Here is a 22,056-nt window from a genome sequence, read left to right as displayed (position 1 = left end):
AAGAGTATACAATGGAGAAAAGACAGCCTCTTCAATAAGTGGTGCTGGGAAAATTGGACAGCTACATGTAAAAGAATGAAATTAGAACACTTCCTAAAACCATACACGAAAATAAACTCATAATGGATTAAAGACCTAAATGTAAGGCCAGACACTATAAAACTCTTTAGAGGAAAACATAGGATGAACACTCTTTGACATAAATCACAGCAAGATCCTTTTTTACCCACCTCCTAGAGAAATGGAAATAAAAACAAAAATAAACAAGTGGGACCTAATGAAACTTAAAAGGTTTTGCACAGCAAAGAAAACCATAAACAGGACGAAAAGACAACCCTCAGAATGGGAGAAAATATTTGCAAATGAAGCAACTGACAAAGGATTAATCTGCAAAATTTACAAGCAGCTCATGCAGCTCAATATCAAAAAAACAAACAACCCAATCCAAAAATGGGCAGAAAATCTAAATAGACATTTCTCCAAAGAAGATATACAGATTTCCAACAAACACAGGAAAAGATGCTCAGCATCACTAATCATTAGAAAATGCAAATCAAAACTACAATGAGGTATCACCTCACAAAGGTCAGAATGGCCATCAACAAAAAATCTACAAACAATGCTGGAGAGGGTGTGGAGAAAAGGGAACCCTCTTGCACTCTTGGTAGGAATGTCAATTGATACAGCCACTATGGAGAACAGTATGGAGGTTCCTTAAAAAACCAAAAATAGAACTACCATAATACCCCGCAATCCCACTACTGGGCATATACCCTGAGAAAACCATAATTCAAAAAGAGACAGGTACCACCATGTTCATTGCAGCTCTATTTACAATAGTCAGGACATGGAAGCAACCTACATGTCCATCAACAGGTGAATGAATAAAAAAGATGTGGCACACATATACAATGGAATATTATGCAGCCATAAAAAGAAACGAAATTGAGTTATTTGTAGTGAGGTGGATGGACCTAGAATCTGTCATACAGAGTGAAGTAAGTCAGAAAGAGAAAAACAAATACTGTATGCTAACATATGTATATGGAATCTAAAAAAAAAAAAAAAAAGGTTCTGAAGAACCTAGGGGCAGGACAGGAATAAAGACCCAGACGTAGAGAGTGGACCTGAGGACACGGGGAGGGGGAAGGATAAGCTGGGATGAAGTGAGAGAGTGGCATTGACATATATACACTACCAAATGTAAAATAGATAGCTAGTGGGAATCAGCCACATAGCATAGGGAGATCAGCTGTGTGCTTTGTGACCACCTAGAGGGGTGGGATAGGGAGGGTGGGAGGAAGATGCAAGAGGGAGGGGATGTGGGGATATTTGTATACGTATAGCTGATTCACTTTGTTATACAGCAGAAACTAACACAACATTGTAAAGCAATTATACTCCAATAAAGATGTTTAAAAAAAAAAAAGAATACCTATTTGTATTCTTAACTATGGCAAACCATGAGATTCATTAAAGCAATATTCATTGTCACATAACTATAAATCATTTTATAATTTCTTTGCTTTGTCATGATTATCTTGTGTATTGCTCATAGTCATTTTCTTACTTTAGTACTTGTTTGGAGATAGGAAATAGAGTAATTCTAGACTGAATGGTATAAAGTTCACTTTAACAAGGTAGGGTAAAAATATAGAAATCAGAAATCATAGCTGTGTAAATAACACAAATACATTTTGAAAATATATTTGCCCTGCATATAATAACTTTATGTTGTTAGACACACAGAGCTTCATTTATTTAAAAAGAAATCTAGTTTTCTTGGTACTTGTCAGGTAGCTTTTCCATAGTCAGGAACACACCTTTGAATTGTGACATAAGTATGAGAAGAGCTTTTTGATTCTTCATTTTTTTAAAAATAGATCTTTATTGGAGTATAATTGCTTCACAATACTGTGTTAGTTTCTGTTGTACACTGAAGTGAATCAGCCATATGCATACGTACATCCCCATAACCTCTCCCTTTTGAGCCTCCCTCCCATCCTCCTATCCCACCCCTCCAGGTCATCACAAAGCACCAAGTTGATCTCCCTGTGCTATGCTACTGCTTCCCACTAGCTAACTATTTTTACATTCGGTATTGTATATATGTCGATGTTACTCTCACTTCACCCCAGCTTCCCCCTCCCACCCTGTGTCGTCAAGTCCATTCTCTATGTCTACATCTTTATCCTGCCCTGAAACTGCCTTTTGAACAGCCAACCTATAATTTTTTTCAAGCCCATTCATCTTACATTTATGGGCTAAAAAAGTGTGTCATATTTTTTATCACAGAAGAAATTAAAAGGAGAAGGGGGTTGGAAACTCAGAAAGTCAGCCTACAAAGAGGGGTCAAATAACTATTCAAATTTTAGAAAATTTCAAAGAAAAAATTATAGAAAATTATGAAAAAACAAATCTTACCAGGTAACAACTAAGGGTAGGTAGTGAGAAGAGGATGGAACTAACTAAGAACAAAAATGAAAGTTGAGTGATCTAATTTGCATAGTAAAAGAATTACAAAAAGTGATAAGCTATTAAAAAAAAAAAAAAAAAAAGCAAAGAGCATATTTGTGGAAATTTAAATTCTGGAGCCAGAATATTTGTGGTCAAATCCCAGCTCTGTCACTTGATAGCGGTATGATCTGGGCAATTACTCTTAATTACTCTTTTTTTTTTTTTCTGTGCCTGTTTCCTCAACTGAAAATTGAGATAAGTTCAGGGCTACCTCATAGGGCTGTTGAGAGGATTAAATGAGTTGTTACATGAGAAGTGCTTAAAATAAAAAGAAGCAAATCTCAAGACTAGGTATTTCTCTTCTTTATAAAAGTACAAGAAGTAAACAGTAAGTAAAGAATTATTTTGAATAATCCAAATGGGGTGCACCATGGTGGGTCTATATTCTGTGAGACCTCTAAGGGAATCTTCTTTACTGGGTAAGCATCTCAAATCTATTAAACTTGTGATTATCTTTGTCTATTCAACTTTTGGAATTTACTAGCAAGCTTACACATCAAACATAATATTTAGTAGACACTGTCATATTAAGTGTATTACATTTTATATAGATTTATTAAGGGGAATTTTGGTGTTCAAAACTTGCAGTGTTTATGTAATAAAGTGGTTTTATAATTTGCATTATAGTTATTTTAGTTAGCATAAAAAGATTGTACTTTAGAAGAAATTCTGAGAGATCTTTATTCAAGTTTACATAGAAAGCCATTATCATTTTACCTTTCATAGTTTCTATGTCTTGAATGTAATGTTAAAATAGGTTGGATTCATAGACTTATCACTTGTTCTGATATTTATCAATACTTGTGAATGACCGTAAGAATAATAAATGTTATGTTGCCTTAAGTAAGTATTAAGTCTTGTATCTATGATGCACACTTTATATACACTACTTTTAATTTTTATAAAATCATTTTACATTGTTTTAATTATGAAAGTACAGTGCAAGGAAGATAAATGACATACCAAAATTGTGTAATATTTATCCACAGAAAGAGTGAGTGAAAGCCATTGATCAATCCAAAGACAAAATAATAAAAATTTTATAAACTATAAAGTGCTATACAAAATTAATTACTATTATTCTACTAGAAGATAACAAAAGTTAGTAAAGTTATTTTAATTCATATTCTCTTGTTCATTACAAAGCTAATTTTATGTGATTGATGTCAAAATGTTATATTTTATTTTAGTAATGTGAGAACTTAGACAATTTGGTTTGCTCATGGATGTATAAACACCAATTGTTGGAGTATGAAACTACATCTTTCAATGCTAACTTTTCTTGTATATATTTCACAATACTTGCTGTGCTTTTTTTGTTGGTCTGATGCTCAAATGATAGTTAAATGTAATGTAAATATCACATATAAATTCATATGAATAAAATAAAAGATTAGGGAGCCAGAGTTTATTTGGGAATATATTACAATCAGAAATAGGCTTTCATTTTATTTTATTTTAAAGCAAACATGGATTTATAAACCTATATCTCCAATTCTGTTTTTTTCAAATGCATGGAATTTGAGATCCTTGAAAAAATAAACCTATAGACCTACAAAGAATATGAAGAGGGTAATAATTTGATAGCTTTTCAATATAAAATTGCTGTAACATGTGTGGAAAAATCAAGATATGTTAATTAAACTAATTTATATTTCTATTTTCTGAATCTTAAGAGAGCTATAATATTCATTATTGGATACTATTTTTAAAACCTTAATAAATATTTATTAATTTGTACTTATGTACTTTGCACAGCAATAGGCATTAGAAATTTTAAAAGATAAATATTACATGACAGTTGTTCTTCATAGCTATGATCAATTAAACAAATGAACAAACAGTACATTTTGATTGATTGTTGGACTTTGGGAATAATATGTTTTAGAGACTGGATTATGTTATCTTCCTCCAAAGACTGCTGATTCTTGATTTAAAGGGATGTGAATTATTTTAGCACTTTGAACTTCGGTAGTTTTGATTTGTACTTTATAGGTTTTATAATTTGTGATCTATGGAAAGCTCAAAGTGTTTGCCAAGCCCTGTCACTTGTCAGGACTCAGTCCCCAAACTTTGTGTCCCTGTGGATCTTGTCAAAGTTTAACTTTAGGCTTTATTGGGCTAGGTCTAGAGTATATATTACTCTACAGTGTGGATTCATACTGCCAAGGTTCCTAGTGTTTCAGTTGGATAGTAACAATAGGTTAATTATATCTTGCTACTCTAGGAAGACAAGCATTCTAATGATCTGCTGATAATCCCTTCCCTGATGCTGCTCAAGGTCTACATTCTCTGTTCCAGCAGTAGATGACAGAGTAGCTGTTATATGACAATTCTCGGATGGTCTTGCTCTGTGCATTGTCCTAAGCCATCAATTTATAGTGAATATACACATGGACTTCTGGGCACTCCTCTCTGCACAACTGTATCTTCTCCATGCTCCCTTCCACAAACTCTAATTGCTCTGTTTGCCCTGAACTCTGAAATATTCCTCCTTGACTCAGTGGGATCACAGTACCCTATGCAAACTCCAATTCTCCGTACCACTGTTGGAAAATTGTTCCCAGCAGAGAGTTGGTAGGGAGAGTTCTAGGGCTGAAGGTATGAAGGGAATATAGTGAGTTTACTGTTGTGCAAACAGAGCTTCCTCTAAGAAAGGAAGACGAGTTTGGCAGCCACGGCCTGTACCCTGTATGGAATATGTAAGGGCAATGATTACAATGACCTCTCTCTTCTCTTAAACTTTTATCTACTGCTATGTCTCACATTGGCCAAACTCAAATTGAAGCAGGCTGGCCAGAGGGCAAGGGCTGGTAATGCAATCTATGGCCAGCCTCTGAAGTGGTCCTGGGAAAGAAGTAGAGACATTTGAGTGGGGGAAAGGAATAACGAGCAAATAGACATTTCTGAATTTAGCACAATAAGTAATTTTAAATTTATAATGGAAAACATCTTTACTCACATATTTATGTAATCATCAGGGTACTGTGAAAATTATATAAAAATCCAGTTTATTACCTTGAATTATAACATTATACACATATAAAAATGGCCTAATATTATTGAGAGGAATATAAACTGTTATTTCTATAGATTTTACAAATATTCCACAGCTTGAATAAGTTTAAAGATGTTGAAAAGGCAGATTCAAAGCCAGACAGGCATAACTGATATAATTTTTAGAAGATTAAATAATAGTCACTTTTCCCAGTTTTCTAGGAGCTGTACATGTTTTGCTAATCCTCACAAGAATTTTATAGGCTAAATGTTATTATTGTTCTTAACTTACAGGCCAGGAAACAGAGTCTTAGAAAGACTAATTAAATTTCCCAGGATCACAAAGCTGTTAAGTGATAAAGAACAGTTCTATGTAAATCCAAAGTTTACTTTCTTAACAGTGCAAGCTACTGAGTATAAAAGGCAATTAAGTTAATGAGATGACTGATGTAAAAGTAGATGACATTTTATTTAAAAAGAAAAGGAATAATACAAATAACACCAATATTAAAATTTATTCAGAAGACCTATGAAACAGTTGGGAGAGAATGGGGCTTTATGAAGCCTTTGGTTTATTCAAAGGCATTGGAATTATGCCAAAAGGCATTAAGTTTAGAGCACATATGGTTCATAGGGTATGGTTAGTTATAATTAATATCCATTTTAATGGCTAAAGATCAGAAGAAAATTAAGGTATTAGTAACAGAAAAATACAATGAAAAGCATCATATTAATGGATTATTTTTTTTAAATGTTCTTTTAGTCCAAGGGAAAAAGATATAGTGTATATATCATTAGAGGTAGAATGTGAAATCTGTGGTCAGTGTCTGATAAAAGCCACAATTTCTGAAAGTTTAAATTTGAAATACTAATATATCTTAACATGATATCTTATTTGACTTCAATGCTTGATAATTAAATGTTATCCTCGTCCTTCAATATTTTGTATTAATCAGATCAAGTTAAAAGTCATTTATATTACAATTTTATTGTAGTTTTTTTCTTGACCTTAACTTTACAATAATGTCCTGATGAACTCTTTATAAGTCTGCAGGTGATGCTGTAGAAATAATTCAACTTTCATAATTTTCAACTGGAATATTCATTTATAGTAGTAATTCTACGCTGTTGAAAATATATTAGAGAATCTTGTATTGAAGTTAGGAAGCAACTGGAGACCACTGATTTCTTCCCTTTGACATTACAGGCTAGTGCTTACATGCAATCTGATAGTATTTGTCTAAGATAATATCATTTGCCAGATTGATAGGCTTTCCTCTCACTTATTTCTATTTTCAAGAGGCATATCTGTCCCTAACTGTTCTTTCCATCCTGATTAATTTATCCCATTTTTCTTCTTGATTTTTTTTACTTTAGAAACTTTCAAATGCCACCAGAAATGTTTTGGCTATTCCTCAAGTCTGTCTGGCAATTCTATTATTATAGAAAATGGTGAATATCCTAGGTAATTCCCAACTACATGGACAAATCAACACATGGATGCTACATTATAAAACAGTTCAGTGAATTCAGGAAAGCAAAATTACATATTTCTTTCTTACCATCAAGAAGGAAAGAATGAATATTTTGGATATGCAGAATGGTCTGAGTGACAAAGTTTGAAATGTGAGGGCAGTCTACAACATGCCAGTGGAGCAGTATGATTGATACACTTTAGAAAATATGCCTTGGACAATCTCATCTTTTACCTTAAACCTAAAAGATACATTTTACCTGATACTAGCAAAACTAGAGTAAAAATGAAACATCAAAAAGTTTAATACATTAAAGAATCAACTCAAATTTGAAAATATCTTTATTTTCCCACGAGTCTATATTTTAGATAGCTTTTCAAGGACTCATAGTACTTACCATATATATCTATAAAGTATTTGTTTATGTCTGCTTTACCATTAGATTTTGCCAATTAAGGGTTGAAACACTGTTATAAATTTTTTGTAAAACCTAACGTTCAGTACAGTGTTTGGTACCTAGCCCATGCTCAGTGAATGATATTGCCTTGAACTGTTGAATTCACTGTAAATTGTTTTTGCCTGAATAATTATATTAGTTGATTTTTTAATACAGTTCAGACCTAGATTTTTAGAATGAAAGATTTTTTTGGTTAAAAAAAAGGCTGAGAGACTGGTTGGTGTGCCAGAAAATGAAAGAGTATAAGTGATAAGAAATAAAGCAACATAGTGCAATTTCTACTTCTGGCTCTGATGGAGTAGCTTGTAATGGACAACTTTCATCAAAAACAATTATAAAAAATAGATAAAACCTTAAAAAAGCAAAAAAAAAAGTATTTGTTGCTAGAACTAAATTACAATAAATACTGGAAACAATTTTTCAGATAGAAGAAAAACAAACCTAGATGAAAGGCCTGAAATGATAAAACAAGCAAATATGTAGGTAAATCTAAATGAATGCTGAGTAATTAAGATAATAATAGTGTCTCTGGGTTGCTTAAATTATATGTATAACTAAAGCCTACAAAAACAATAATACAAACATCAGGGTCTGGGATAGAGTTATAATTCTCTAATATCCTTGCTTTGTTCTGGAAATGATGAGTACTAATTTGTAATTGACCCTAATAATCCAGAATACACATTTTACTCCCTAGGGTTACTGTTAACAGAATATGCAACTAGAAAGCTAATAGAGAGAATAAATGCAATTAAAAGGCCCACTTGATTAATATAAAAGAAAACAAAAGGAGGAAGTAAAAGAACAAATGTCAGGCAAAACAAACAGGAAACAAATACATATATAGTAAGTTTAAATAGATTAAATACTCCAAAAGTAAAGACTGTCACATGAGCTAAAAAAAAACCCAAAAACCAAAAAACTAAACACTGCTTATAAGAAATCCACCCTGACTATAATCTTATAATAATTATAAGTATCGACACTAACATAAATAACTGAATGTACCAATACTAATGGCAGATAAAGAAGACTTTATGTGGTGAACATTGATGGATCTAAAGATCATTACATAATGATACACAAGTAAATTCACCAGGGCCATACAATAATTTTAACTATATTTACTTAATAATTTACTGTCCAAATATATGGAACAAAAACTGAAAAGAAGTGACAAATGCACATGACAGAGATTTTCAACAGTTAGTAGCAGATTAAAAATATAGAAAAAATATTAGCAAGAGTAAGAGAGATTTAAGCAACACAATTAAAAATTTTGACCCAATTGGCATGCATTCACCCAATAAATAAAAGATTACACATTCTCTACACACCTACATGGGAAATGTATGTACCAATATCAAGTTACATTTTCTCCCTTAAGAAAGGTAAGCTCTCCAGCATTAACATTTGTGTGATGTTCTGAGATGAAAATTGTCCTACTCTATAAAGAATAAAATAATTTAATGTGTTTTTATTGATAACCTGAACTAGAACTATGGAATTATATTTCACAGGCATCCGTCTGCTAGCATATTAGATACATTTGGGCAGTAGGCATTTTTAATGCTCTGACAAATTGGTAATAGGATTTTTTAGGGTGTTTATTTAAATCTGTATGTTTTAATTCAAAGATAATGGATTAGTTAAATTATGTAATGGAGCTTCATGGCCTAAAATAATAATTATAGCAGTAAAGAAGAGGAAGAAGAAAAGGAGAAAGAGGAGCTAACATCAATAATAGCCACTATGCTTAAAATGCTGTTCAAAAAGATCTGCAATTGTTAACATGTTTAATCTTTAAAACAGGTACTCTTATTATCCCATTTAATAGATAAGGAAGCTGAGACTTAATAAGGTTAGTAATTTGCACAAAAGGCATGTTAGATTGTGAAATAAGGATGTCTAGCTTCAGAATCTGTGGCTCATTGAAAAACTGGTATTTTCAATGAAACTATGAATTACATTTTAAAATTTAAAGAGACACATGTAGACAAGAAGGTCTCAATAAATTCATATTTTAGAGAATACATAATAAAAATAGTGATCTCTTGAAAAATGAAACTAGGTGAAAATTTTAATGAGTTTTTCAACAACTGTTTCAAACATCCTTATCTCTAGTGCAATAATATTACATAGACATGACCTAAATCAAAACACTGTATTAATAGCTGGTGATCATACAATTTAAAATAAAATATATAAAACTATTTTTTATGGCTAAATACATTTCCAATGATTTTTGTTACATCTGTTGTTCTCCCTCGCTTTATATAGAAAACAGATGTTTCTTTATACCTCTCAATCCATCTGAAGATATGTCATATATCATATACACCCTCCCCCCCATAAAAGAAAACAATAAAATACATGTGGAAAAATAAAGTGATAATTGTAGAATTTAGAAAAAAACAAGAGAAAAATGTCAGGAGGGATCATCACTGTTTATAGTGGCTTGAGCTTGATATTGAAGGACCTGAAATTTTGCCTAAGCAGAAATGAAGGGAATAAGTTTCATTTAAAGAAAACAGTATATAAAAAAGAAATGAAGGTAAGATAATTTAAAGCTTATTCTAAAAATGATGAGCAAATTACATGGGAAAGGCACAAATTTCAATGCCACTTACAGGGGATGATTTGAGAGATAACACAAAAATCATAGCTTAGACTGCATGCCAATGTCATTATTTAGATTTTTCCATAGGGTTAGCTCTGTTTTAGGTGGATGGCTCTGGTGAAAATGTATAGAAAGGATTAGGCATAGAAGTGACTGAAGAGGAAAATGGCACAGGCTGTATTCCCCAGAAAGCAGAGTCTGTAATGGATTCTGATTTTTTTTTAAAAGTATCTTGATAGCAAAAATATTTCAGGTTATATAATGATACATATAACACGAATTCAAGGAATACTGCAAGTGTATTTCACTACAGATCATTTCTCTGATTGAATAAGGATAAAATAAAATACTCAGGTGACCCATTACCTGCAAAATTTCTGATAGTTAGGTTTTGCAATTAATTTAATTAACAAGCATTGAATACTGTGTCTTATGGAAATTGTTTTTGCACTTTCTATGATGTTGCCTTAAATAGTGATTGTTGTCTAAAAGAACATTCTACAAATAATGAATGTATCAGTATAAATTAGAAAGAAGAAATTTCTTCCTTCAAGATCAGAGGAAGAGCTATTCAATATGTGAAAAGACCATGACATAGAAAAAATTTTGTGGTATGGGAGAAGAAATTTTAGTTATGACCTAAAAGTTTTCAATAAATGATGAAATAAAAAATCATATGCTTTTCATATTACCTAAAGTGATATACAGATTTAATGCAAACCATATCAAAATTCCAATGGCATTTTTTAAAAGAAACAGTAAAAAAATCTCAAAATTCATATGGAACTACAAAGGATCCAAATAGCTAAAACAATCTTGAGAAAGAAAAGCAAAGCAGTAGGCCTCACATTTCCTGATTTTAAAATATATTACATAACTACAGCAATCAAAACAGTATGGTACTAGCATGAAGATAGAATATCAACCAATGGAACAGATCAAGGACCCAGAAGTAAACCAACACATCTATGGTCAAATGATCTTCAAAAAGGGTACCAAGAATACACAATGGGGAAAGGAAGTTTCTTCAACAAATGGTGTTGGGAAAACAGGATACCCATATGTAAAATAATAAAATTTGATCCTTAATTTATACTATACATAAAAATCAACTCAATGTAGATTAAACACTTAAACATAAGACCCAGACTATAAATATCCTAGAAGAAAACTTAGGGGTAAAGCTTCTTGACATTGGTCTTGGAAATAATTTCTTGGATATGACACCAAAAGCACAGGCAATGAAAATAAAAATAGACAAGTGGGACTATACCAAACTAAAAACTTCTGTGAAACAAGGAAACAAAAGAGTGAAACAAAAAACAAAGTTTGGACTATACCAAACTAAAAACTTCTGTGAAACAAGGAAACAAAAGAGTGAAAAGGCAACCTATGCAATGGGATAAAATATCTGCAAACCATATATCTGATATAGTGTTAGTAGCCAAAAATTATAGAGAACTTATGCAACTCAATAACTAATAAACAATAATTTAAAAAATGGGCAAAGGACTTGGATAGACATTTCTGCAAAAAAGAGAAACTAATGGCCTGCGGCTATATAAAACATGGTGAATATCACTAATCATTAGAAAACTGCAAATTCAAACCACAGTGAGATCTTCTCATAGCTGTTAGGATGGCCATTATCAAAAAAAAAAAAAAATACGTACATATATATGTAAGTATGTGGAGAAATTGGAGCCCTTGTGCACTGATATGAGAATGTAAAGTAGTGCAGCCACTATGGAAAACAGTATGGAAGTTCTTTGAGGAATTAAAAATAAAACTACCATGTGATCCAGCAATTCTACTCCTCCTGGGTATTTATCCAAAAGAACTGAAATCAGGATCTCAAAGAGATGCTTCCACGTTCATGTTCATTACAACATTATGCGTGATAGCCAAGAAGTGGAAACAATCTATACATCCATTGAAGGATGAATGGATAAAGAAAATGAGGTATGTATATACAGTGGAAATCAGCTTTAAAAAAAGAAGGAAATGCTGTCATAGGCTATACCATGGAAGAACCTTGAGGACATTTTGCTAAGTGATGCAAGCAAATCATAGAAGACCAAATACTACATGATTCTACTTATATGAGATATCTAAAGTAGTCAAGTTCAGAGAGGCTAAAAGTAGGATAGGGGGGTAGGGGAAATTAGGAGTTATTGTTCAATGGATATAGCATTTCATTCAAGCAAGATGAAAAAGCTCTAGAGATCTGCTATCTAACAATGTACACTCCAAAATTGGTAAGAGGATAGACTTCATATTACGTGTTGCTTACCACAATAAAAAGGGCAATTGCTACTGCTGAGTTCTTAAGTTTTTATCACACAATGTTGTGTGTCATAAAAATGTGAGCTTAATAGTGGAAAAAAAAAAAAGAAATCTTGATATGATTGGGCACAAAAGCCGCTGCAGTAGATAAACACGAATGTGAAAAAAAGTAAAAATTAAGCACCAGTGTGAATATTGTTCTAGCATGGAACTTACCACAAAAGAAAACAGAAGAAATTTTAAAATATCATAAAATATGCTGTACACATAGTCATTGCACTGTGAAGGAAAGGTAAAATATGGACATGGGAGAAGAAAAAAAGAAAATCTAAAAATCTATATTGTTAACTAAATTCTTATTGACAATATGACACAAATTATGGAAATTTTAATTGTTTTCATGAATAAATTGACTAAGTGGACATTAAATGTTAAGATGTGAAAAATACAACATAAGGCACTCAGAAACAAAGACTGAATCTATGGAAATTTGCAATACCAATTTTTGAGACCAGTTTTCCATAAACACATAACAAACTATCTAGATTAAGTTTTGCTTCCACCTGTTTACACAGCAGTGTGCTTACCCTGATCATAGAAATCATTCTGTAATAATAAAATAATCTATATTTCCTTGCTGTCTCATGTTGTAGTTTGTCATGAAGACAGGCTAAGATAATGTTCTTTTAGTCATTTTATACCTAAGGCATGATGTATGTGATGAATAGATGAACATATATTGAAGAAAGATCATCAAAGGAGAAGAAGCTTCACATACACTATAAAGAGCAGTAAGGAGTTGTGAATTTATGACAGCAATGAATAAGCAAAGGTGTTTCATTTAGAAATGTACAGTATATGAATGGCAAATATGGATTACCAATGAAAAACCAGAAACCTAAGCAATTGTATCCTAAAAAAAGAAGTAAGAAAAGGTAAAGTATCCATTAAAAAATATGTGAAGGATATGACAAGGCAATTTACAAAAAAAGAATGATAAATAAATGAAAAGCATATAACAAAATATTTGATCCCAGTACTAATCAGAGAAATACAAAAATAAAATAGTAAGATAATATTTTTTTTTCTGCCTTGCAAAATTTGCCTTATGAAAAACCTACTGTTGCCAAAATCAGGGTTGGAGGTCGGAAACACTTAATAACCTTGTGAAAGCAGCAATAATTTTTACTTTACTGAGGATAGTTTGGCTATATGTCTCTTAAAATTTAGTACTCTCATTTCTGGAATTCCATCTGCAGGATATATCACACAAGTGCACAAGGATATACATCCAAAGCTGCTCTTTACACCCATGAAACCACAAAGAATGAAACCATCAAATGGAGATATGTCAAATAAATTATAGTGCAGACATACCATATGCCATTTAACTATGTAGTCATTAAAAAAGGAATGTAGTAAACATATATATGTGGATCCAGAAAAATATCAGTGATATTTTACAAAGTTAAACAAAAAATTCAGGAAAATATGCCTAGTATGAATGACTCTATTTATAAAAAATATATCTAATGCATAGAAATATACATATTATCTGCATGCCTAGAAATGGCCTGGAAAAGTAAGCTTATAACAATGACAAACCTTGTGAAGCATAAGTAAATGAGGAAAATTTTGTTTTGCTTTTAAAGTTTCTATTTACTTCTGATCTTTTGGGTGTGAAAATTATTAACCTTCTGTTGGAAAAATGTACTTTATTATTAACACTGTGATGTTTAATCAAACATATATAAACAAAAATGAAAATCAAATGAAGACACAGATAAGAAGCTTAAAAGGAGGGGTAATTCCCAATTTGCCTGGAGAAAAAAAAGGAAAGGAATTGAAATGCATGAATCAGCAGGCCCTTGAAGAATCAGTGGACAAGGCTGAGCCTGTTATTTTAGGACATATGTCCTTTTTCTAAAACTATCAGTGTTATGGGTCTTGAGACTATTTAAAACAGCCCTGGGCTTCCCTGGTGGCGCAGTGGTTGAGAATCTGCCTGCCAATGCAGGGGACACGGGTTCAATCCCTGGTCTGGGAAGATCCCACACGCCGCGGAGCAACTGGCCCGTGAGCCACAACTACTGAGCCTGCGCGTCTGGAGCCTGTGCTCCGCAACAAGAGAGGCCGCAACAGTGAGAGGCCTGCGCACCGCGATGAAGAGTGGCCCCCGCTCGCCGCAACTAGAGAAAGCCCTCGCACAGAAACGAAGGCCCAACACAGCCAAAAATAAATAAATAAATTAATTAATTTAAAAAAAAAAAACAGCCCATAGATCAGATTGTAGCTGAAGGGATTCATGCTTGCATTTAGTTATGAAGTTCAAATTGGAAGCTGTTCAGGCGGAACACTAATAGAAATGGGTGGTAGCTAATTAACCTAAGGCTTCAAAGTAATTGCTCTGCAAGAAGCAATTTTAAAAGGGACCTTTCTGTCTCTCTCTTTTTTTTTTTTTTTGAAAAAAATAAAATGCCCTATTTGATTTTTGGTGCATGAGCAAAACTATAAGTATACACACAAATATTGATTTTTAAAAAATTTCTACCTTATCCAGCTTCTTGGTAAGTTTTTGAAAGGGCAAAACGATCACAAGAACTATGCCATATATCACATACTGAATAACCCAGGCTTACGACTTTCCCATATATAAAGATAATCAGAATATATTACTGAAGTGAATACGGCTAGGAGGATAGGGTTATACTGATTAATCCAGCCCTGAGCCACCCACCTCACCACTAGTCAGTAGAGTCAGCTATTCCAAAGCATATAGCTGTTTGGTAGAGAAATGGCTCCCCTAGCAAAAGCAAGGTGCTCCTGTGGAATGAATGGACAACATCCCAAATTAGCCTCCATCTGCCATGATCTACCACTCTGGCTTCCCATCTTTGATGCATGGTTTCTTACACTTTTAAAAAATATCCATACCTTTATTACATATACTGTACTCATTTCTTCTCAGAGAGAGGAGCTCCAAATTTCCTGCATCTCTACATCCAGTTTCAAAGATACTTTGGGTAGTATGGCATTCTCTCACCCAAAATTAGGTTGGTATCTCTCACTGACAGCTTCATGGTACTTAAGCTTCATGTAGGACACATAGATGTGGAAATAAAATCTGGATGAAGAATTCTCATCAGAACTTCTGAAATTGAGGCAGGAAAGACAGGACCAGGCCCAAGGACAGCCTATTCACATATTGGCATTAGGCAGTTGGCAAAGCGACCTCCATGTTTTGCACTTGATAAGATTATGACACATGGAGTAATGGCATCTAAAACAGAAACTTTGTAGCGTTTGAACAAGAAACTCTGGTCATGAAAACTGGGGAGCATACGCAAATAAAAACGCACAGGTTGCTGATGACCCTGTATGACCTTCCACATGTGGCGCTCAACTAGTAAGGAAAAATGTAAGGGAAAACGCTCTTAGAGTGCATGTACAGTAGCTTCAGGAGACAAATGCATGCGCAGGATGAGAAGCTGATGCAACCTGGTGCAATCCAGGCCACACCTCAACCCTCCCCTCAATGAATATTCCACCCGTAATCAAAAAGACCCTCCACCCACTCAAAGGGCTAAAAATAAAATAAAAAGGGGGATCATCAACCCTGTAGTACAGCTCTTCACTCAGGAGGATGCCCACACTCTTCTCCTTAGAGTGTGTAACTTTCACTTTTGCCTCAGTAAACTGCTTCTTTGCTCTCTTTGCTCCTCAGCCTCAGCGTGTGTGTTTATTTTTTCCTTGGTGTTTTGTGTCCTTTGACCAAATTCTTTTGGACAAGTTGAACGAGAGCCTGGACTTTTGATAAACCTTTTCCGGTATCAAAACCATGGCTGCCTGCCTCATGCAATTAGATCCAAGCTTTAATTGCATGTACCAACCAGTCTAGGTACATGCCGGGGACCATCTTCTCTGACCATTCTATAAATCTTAGGGTTTTACATTACCCAATATGACTACAGAATATTATATACTTATAAAAAATTCTTCAAGAAACATGCTGTGTTTTCTAGGTATCTCCAAGAGTCAAGCTCTCAATAATTTAGACCTCCCATAGAACTAGTAGGGAAGTTTTTAAGATGGCTGCTGTCAGTTGCCCAGGGCTCAATTTTTCTCCCCAACCTTAGATGTCACTCTGATATGGTTAGTTTAGGACTGTGCTCTGGTCAAAGAGCAATTACATAGGTTTTGTTTTGTTTTGTTTTTTAGGTCTGAGCCTTTTATCCCTCTGATAAAATCAGAGTGGGACAGATTTTCCTAAGGCACGTTGGCTGCATGGTAGAGATTTGCATACACAAAACAGTTAGCATGATTTACTAAGAAAAACTGGAGTTAATTTTTTAAGACTCAAAATGCATACTAACATTATTAAAGTCAAAATGTTGTTTATGAGTGCCCACAATTAGATTGGAAACTACTTCAGGGAAGATACCAATTAGATTGGAACTACTTCTAGGATTGTGTTTGCATGTTGGATCATGTAATGTATAATGAATCAGAAGTGTAGAGGATTTTATTTCATCAACTGTTTTATAATTACTAAGCACAAGATGTATGATAAATGACACGTCTTCTAGTATTTTGCTACTGATGTTTTACCTATTTAAAAAAAATAGATAATTTACCTAGCTCTTAAATTGTCATTTGCAAAATTATTGTAACATGGGTCTTGGAAAAACAAAAGGCTTTTTCCAAATAATATGTCTTCTAGATTGTTCTTATTTTATGTAATATTAATGTCTGTTTATTTGTCTTTTGTTACAGGATTTATTTATACATGTGGTGGAACTTTAAAAGGACTTAATGGCACTATAGAAAGCCCTGGTTTTCCATATGGATATCCAAATGGTGCAAACTGTACATGGGTAATAATAGCAGAAGAACGAAATAGAATACAAATTGTTTTTCAGTCGTTTGCTCTAGAAGAAGAATACGACTACTTATCCTTATATGATGGACATCCTCATCCTACAAACTTTAGGACAAGGTTAGTGTATTTTGAATGGAAAAATGGAGGGAAATATTTATTGGGTAAAAGTAGTTTATTTTACAAAGGATGCTTAACATTTGTGGTGCAATTATAATAAAGTCATATTTGCCATCCAATTATTATTCATTTGGAAATATATCATCCCATGAACAAATTAACTCCATATGTCTGACTTCATAACTCTAGTATATTAATATTATCTCTGCAAAAAGTGAATTTAAATTGAATTGTACCTCTTTAGAGTGGTTAAAGGTATTTTGATTTTTAAAATTCTTACCTCAGGGCTTCATTCTTTACGGGCATAACTCTTCGTAAAATGAAAGATTAACATGTAACGTGTCTTTCAGCAGTATGTACCCAATTTTAATATACAACAATATGCAAAATACTTAAAATCAATATTTATATGATAGCAGAATACATTAATTTTAGATAATGTGTATAGCTTATAAAGTCTAAATATCTGAAAAGTAGACCTTCATATCATCAACTGAGACATTCACGTTTCTCTCCACACAAATGAAATTATTTATTTTTAAGTTAGTTGATAAAACAGATAAGAAAATTAGCTGGCACACTGATTGTTTATAAGTGTTTCTTTAGAATCTCTTGTTAGAAAATAGAATATCTAGACATATGATGATAATTTTTGCTGTCTTATCAAAAACTCTTTTTAAACATAAATGAACTCTAATTCAACCAACAAATTAAAAATGCCAGACACTGCATATTTCATTTAGCCCTAGATTTTTACCAATGTATGCATATTTTTCCTTAACTGTAGTATAGTGGTTTTTTTAAAATTCTAATTCAAAATATTCTAAGCAGATAATTTGTAAGAATTAAAGACCCTTATATACTTGACTATGTTTGAGTTATGATTCTGTGATTCTGTTACTTTTTCTAGTAGTTGTTACTGTGTACTTGCCTTCCTGATCTACAGGAATCAGATTATCAACATTAAGTTTTTATACATTCACCAGTCTTCCATATTCTTTTGCATTGATTTTTCCCATTTTAAATAAATATTTGATATATTTTATCTTACACTTTTAGTAAGAAAACATGTAACATAGTGGGAAAGTTGTTGGACCAGGAGATAAGACCTGCATTATAGGGTTAGGTTTGTTGTTCATTGGCTGTTTGAGCAATCCACACCATCTGTTTGTGTTTAAACTGGAAGAATTAGTAATACAGAAAATACTGTCCATTTCACTATGCTCTTCTGAATATCTCATGAGATAATGTATATGAAACTGCTGCACGAATATAAAATGCTTTTAGTATACATTTCAACTGTTTGCAGTCAGAATGACACTTAAAAATGTCTGGGTTGTTTCCAACCACATGTCTGTACAATGAAAAGGTCACTAGATTGATTACAGGTGAGGTTCTACTTTTCTTTTTTTTTTTTTTTTTTGCTCTACATTTATTTACTGAGGATTTCTAACTTCATTTTCTACTTCCTTTTACTCTGTTAAATTAATAATATCGAGTCATTTCAAAGATATACAGTATGGCAGACACGTCGATGGTGCTATTTCATCATCATTGCTAGTATCATTAAAAGTTCCATGTCTTTTGTTAATGATACAGCATTAAGTCAAGATAGAAAACATCCAGCACTGCATGTCATGTGTGTGTGCTTGCCTGCACTAGTGGGTGTATGTAGGTGTGGTGTGGGTGTCTGCCTTCACCTGTACACATCCAATCAGGCTATGAAAGAAAATGGAAGATGCTTCTTAGACTTTCAAGTCAGCGAAATTGATGTATATAAAACTAAAAGCACAAAGAGTTTTGTATATTTCTTTTACATCAGCAATGTATGATATATAGTTGGTATAAATATGAAAAAAAAATAAAGCTCTCCAAATGTTATCTGGTAGTTTCTATCAATTCATTGATAGTATTGTTTGTACAAGGACCTATTCTCTCTAGATCCTCTCAAAAATGAGAAAATATTTTTATTTTACCCCCCTTCTTTTTTTTTTAAGCAATTGTGGCCTCTGGGAAGTTAAAAGATGGTAAGATGGGGAAAATAAATTTATTGTTCCCATTCTTTCTTTCCTAATCTGTAAATAGGGAATAACAACATTTAATTTACAGAGCATATATAAGGATTACACACTGTATATTGTATTTGTTATATTTAACTTCTCCCCTGTTCAAACAATGTGAAAAGATTCCTACTATTATCATCATCATTTTACAGCTTGGAAAATGAGACTTACATTACTTGCCCAAGGTTAACACTGTTAAAAGTAGCCAGAGGCAGGATCATTATTGCAACCCAGATTTGTCTGAGTTCTGAGCTTACGCTTGTAATAAATCAATCAATCAATTAATTACAAAAAAAATTACATATATAAATAAGTAATATATATATATCTCCATGGTTTATTTATTGATTAAAGCCTATTTTTTCTTAGCAATATTAGGTAAAATTTAATGAATTAGATAATAAAAACAATTTTTTAAAACTGTATAGTAGAACATATAAAGATATAAACAAATATAAATTATAAGTTTATTCTTGGTATTTGTTTTATGAACTCAGTTCTAATGTTCTCTATAGCATGTTGGTCATTGTTGATGTACAATATATCTATTGGTCTTTATGCCTAAAGAAATACTGTTGCTAATATTATAGAGCTGATTTTAATTAGCAAGACTGGGGGAAAAAATCCAGTGTATAACCTACAGCTCCTTCCAGACTGTGTTTGTACACAGTCTGCTCTTTGATTAGAAGTCTAATCAGCTCCTGGCAGTTTGATTTATTTTTGTGTTTGTCCCTTTGACTCACTGCTTTCTTGCTTTTTCTTTCTCTCACATCCTCACTTAATACATGCCCTTATGGTATGTCTGCTATTCTCTATCTTTCAGAAATTGATAATCATGTTTTGTTACTTTCTGTGAACTCCAATAGACTTTTTAAAATCAGCTTGCTATATTTGCATTGTAATAACACAGAAAAGATGATTTGTAGGTCTTATACTTGCTTGTATAAGAGGTATATTGGGTTTGGTGATCACAATTTCCTATATTTAAACTATTTTCTACAACTCCAGTTATTGAAGATTCTGCTTGTTTTCCTCTAAGTTTTTTAATTTATTAAATAAAAACTGATACTGGTGGCTGAATTTGATACTTACAGCAATGCACCATTAGAGAACTCCTTTAGTTATATCTTTAGCTTAAAACAAATTTGGTCTGCTTGACGTAAAAAGAGGAATTGTAAGCTTTGCTTACTTTTTTATGCTAATATTGTATTTTCTCAATAGAAAAGTTGTAGCAAAAGGTAAAAAGAAAAAAAAAATCACTCAATCTCATGAAGCAGAGACATATATTTGTATATTTAGGACCATACTATACATGCTATTTTATGTTCATATTTAGTCTCCTTGAAATAATATATACATATTTCACATGTGATTAGAATTATTGTAAGTATCAAATTTAGTGGATACTTGTCTTACTATAAGCATGGTTCATTTAATTATTCTCCTATTATAAAATATATTGGTTTTTCCTTTCATAATTAATGCAGATATCAGAATTAGCATTAATTCAGATAACAGCTTCACATTACCACTCCTAGGTGAAAAGTGTTCTGGAAAAAGAGCATTTCATTCTAACCTCAATCATGAAAAGTGGCATGGAGAAGGCGGAGAATCAGTCAAATGACAGAATATATGATAGCATCAAAATATTTTATTCACATATTTTACTATTAAAAACAAAGTTAGTTTTAAGAATAATTAATTTTCTAGATAAATTATTTCTTTGTAATTTAAAAATGAAGTACAGAGAGACCTTCAAGACGGCGGAAGAGTAAGACGTAGAGATCACCTTCCTCCCCACAAATACATCTACATGTGGAACACCTCCTATACAACATCTACTGAACGCTGGTAGAAGACCTCAGACTTCCCAAAAGGCAAGAAACTCCCCACGTACCTGAGTAGGGCAAAAGGAAAAAGAAAAAACAGAGACAGAAGAATAGGGACTGGACCTGCACCACTGGGAGGGAGCTGGGGAGGAGGAAAAGTTTCCACACACTAGGAAGCCCCTTCATTGGCGGACACGGCGGGTGGTGGGGGGGAAGCTTCAGAGCCACGGAGGAGAGCACAGCAAAGAGATTCCCGCACAGAGGATGGGTGCCGAACAGCACTCACCAGCCCAAGAGGCTTGTCTGCTCACCCGCCAGGACGGGTAGGGGCTGGGAGCTGAGGTTCTGGCTTCGGGGGTCAGATCCCTGGAGAGGACTGGGGTTGGCTGCGTGAAGACAGCCTGAAGGGGGTTAGTGCTCCACAGTTAGCCAGGAGGGAGTCCAGGAAAAAGTCTGGAACTGCCTAAGAGGCAAGAGATCATTGTTTCAATGTGTGTGAGGAGAGGAGATTCAGAGCACTGCCTAAACAAGCTCCAAAGATGGGCGCGAGCTGCGGCTACCAGCACGGACCCCAGAGACGGACATGAAATGCCAAGGCTGCTGCTAAAGCCACCAAGAAGCCTGTGTGCAAGCACAGGTCACTATCCACACCTCCCCTCCCGGGAGCCTGTGCAGCCCGCAACTGCCAGGGTCCCGTGATCCAGGGACAACTTCCCCAGGAGAACAAGGTGGGCCTCAGGCTGTTGCAACGTCTCGCTGGCCTTGGCCACCGCAGGCTTGCCACGCATTCCGTACCCCGCCTTCCTCCCCTGTCCT

The 22,056-nt window shown here is 33.5% G+C and overlaps 1 protein-coding gene across 3 annotated transcripts in view; it reads left to right on the top strand.

Moving 5' to 3' along the window:
* CSMD3 (CUB and Sushi multiple domains 3) overlaps positions 1-22,056 on the top strand; it is a 1,176,048-nt gene that overhangs the window by 118,893 nt on the left and 1,035,099 nt on the right. For all 3 annotated transcript variants that reach the window (XM_068525309.1, XM_068525308.1, XM_068525307.1), the window contains exon 2: positions 17,126-17,348. In XM_068525309.1, coding sequence (XP_068381410.1) covers positions 17,126-17,348 — 223 coding nt within the window. The remainder of the gene's footprint in view (positions 1-17,125; positions 17,349-22,056) is intronic.

Source organism: Eschrichtius robustus, chromosome 17 (assembly GCF_028021215.1).
Source record: "Eschrichtius robustus isolate mEscRob2 chromosome 17, mEscRob2.pri, whole genome shotgun sequence".
NCBI classification, from domain to species: Eukaryota; Metazoa; Chordata; class Mammalia; order Artiodactyla; family Eschrichtiidae; genus Eschrichtius; species Eschrichtius robustus.
Note: the sequence above shows the minus strand (reverse complement) of the source record. Positions and strands in the feature narration are given on the sequence as shown.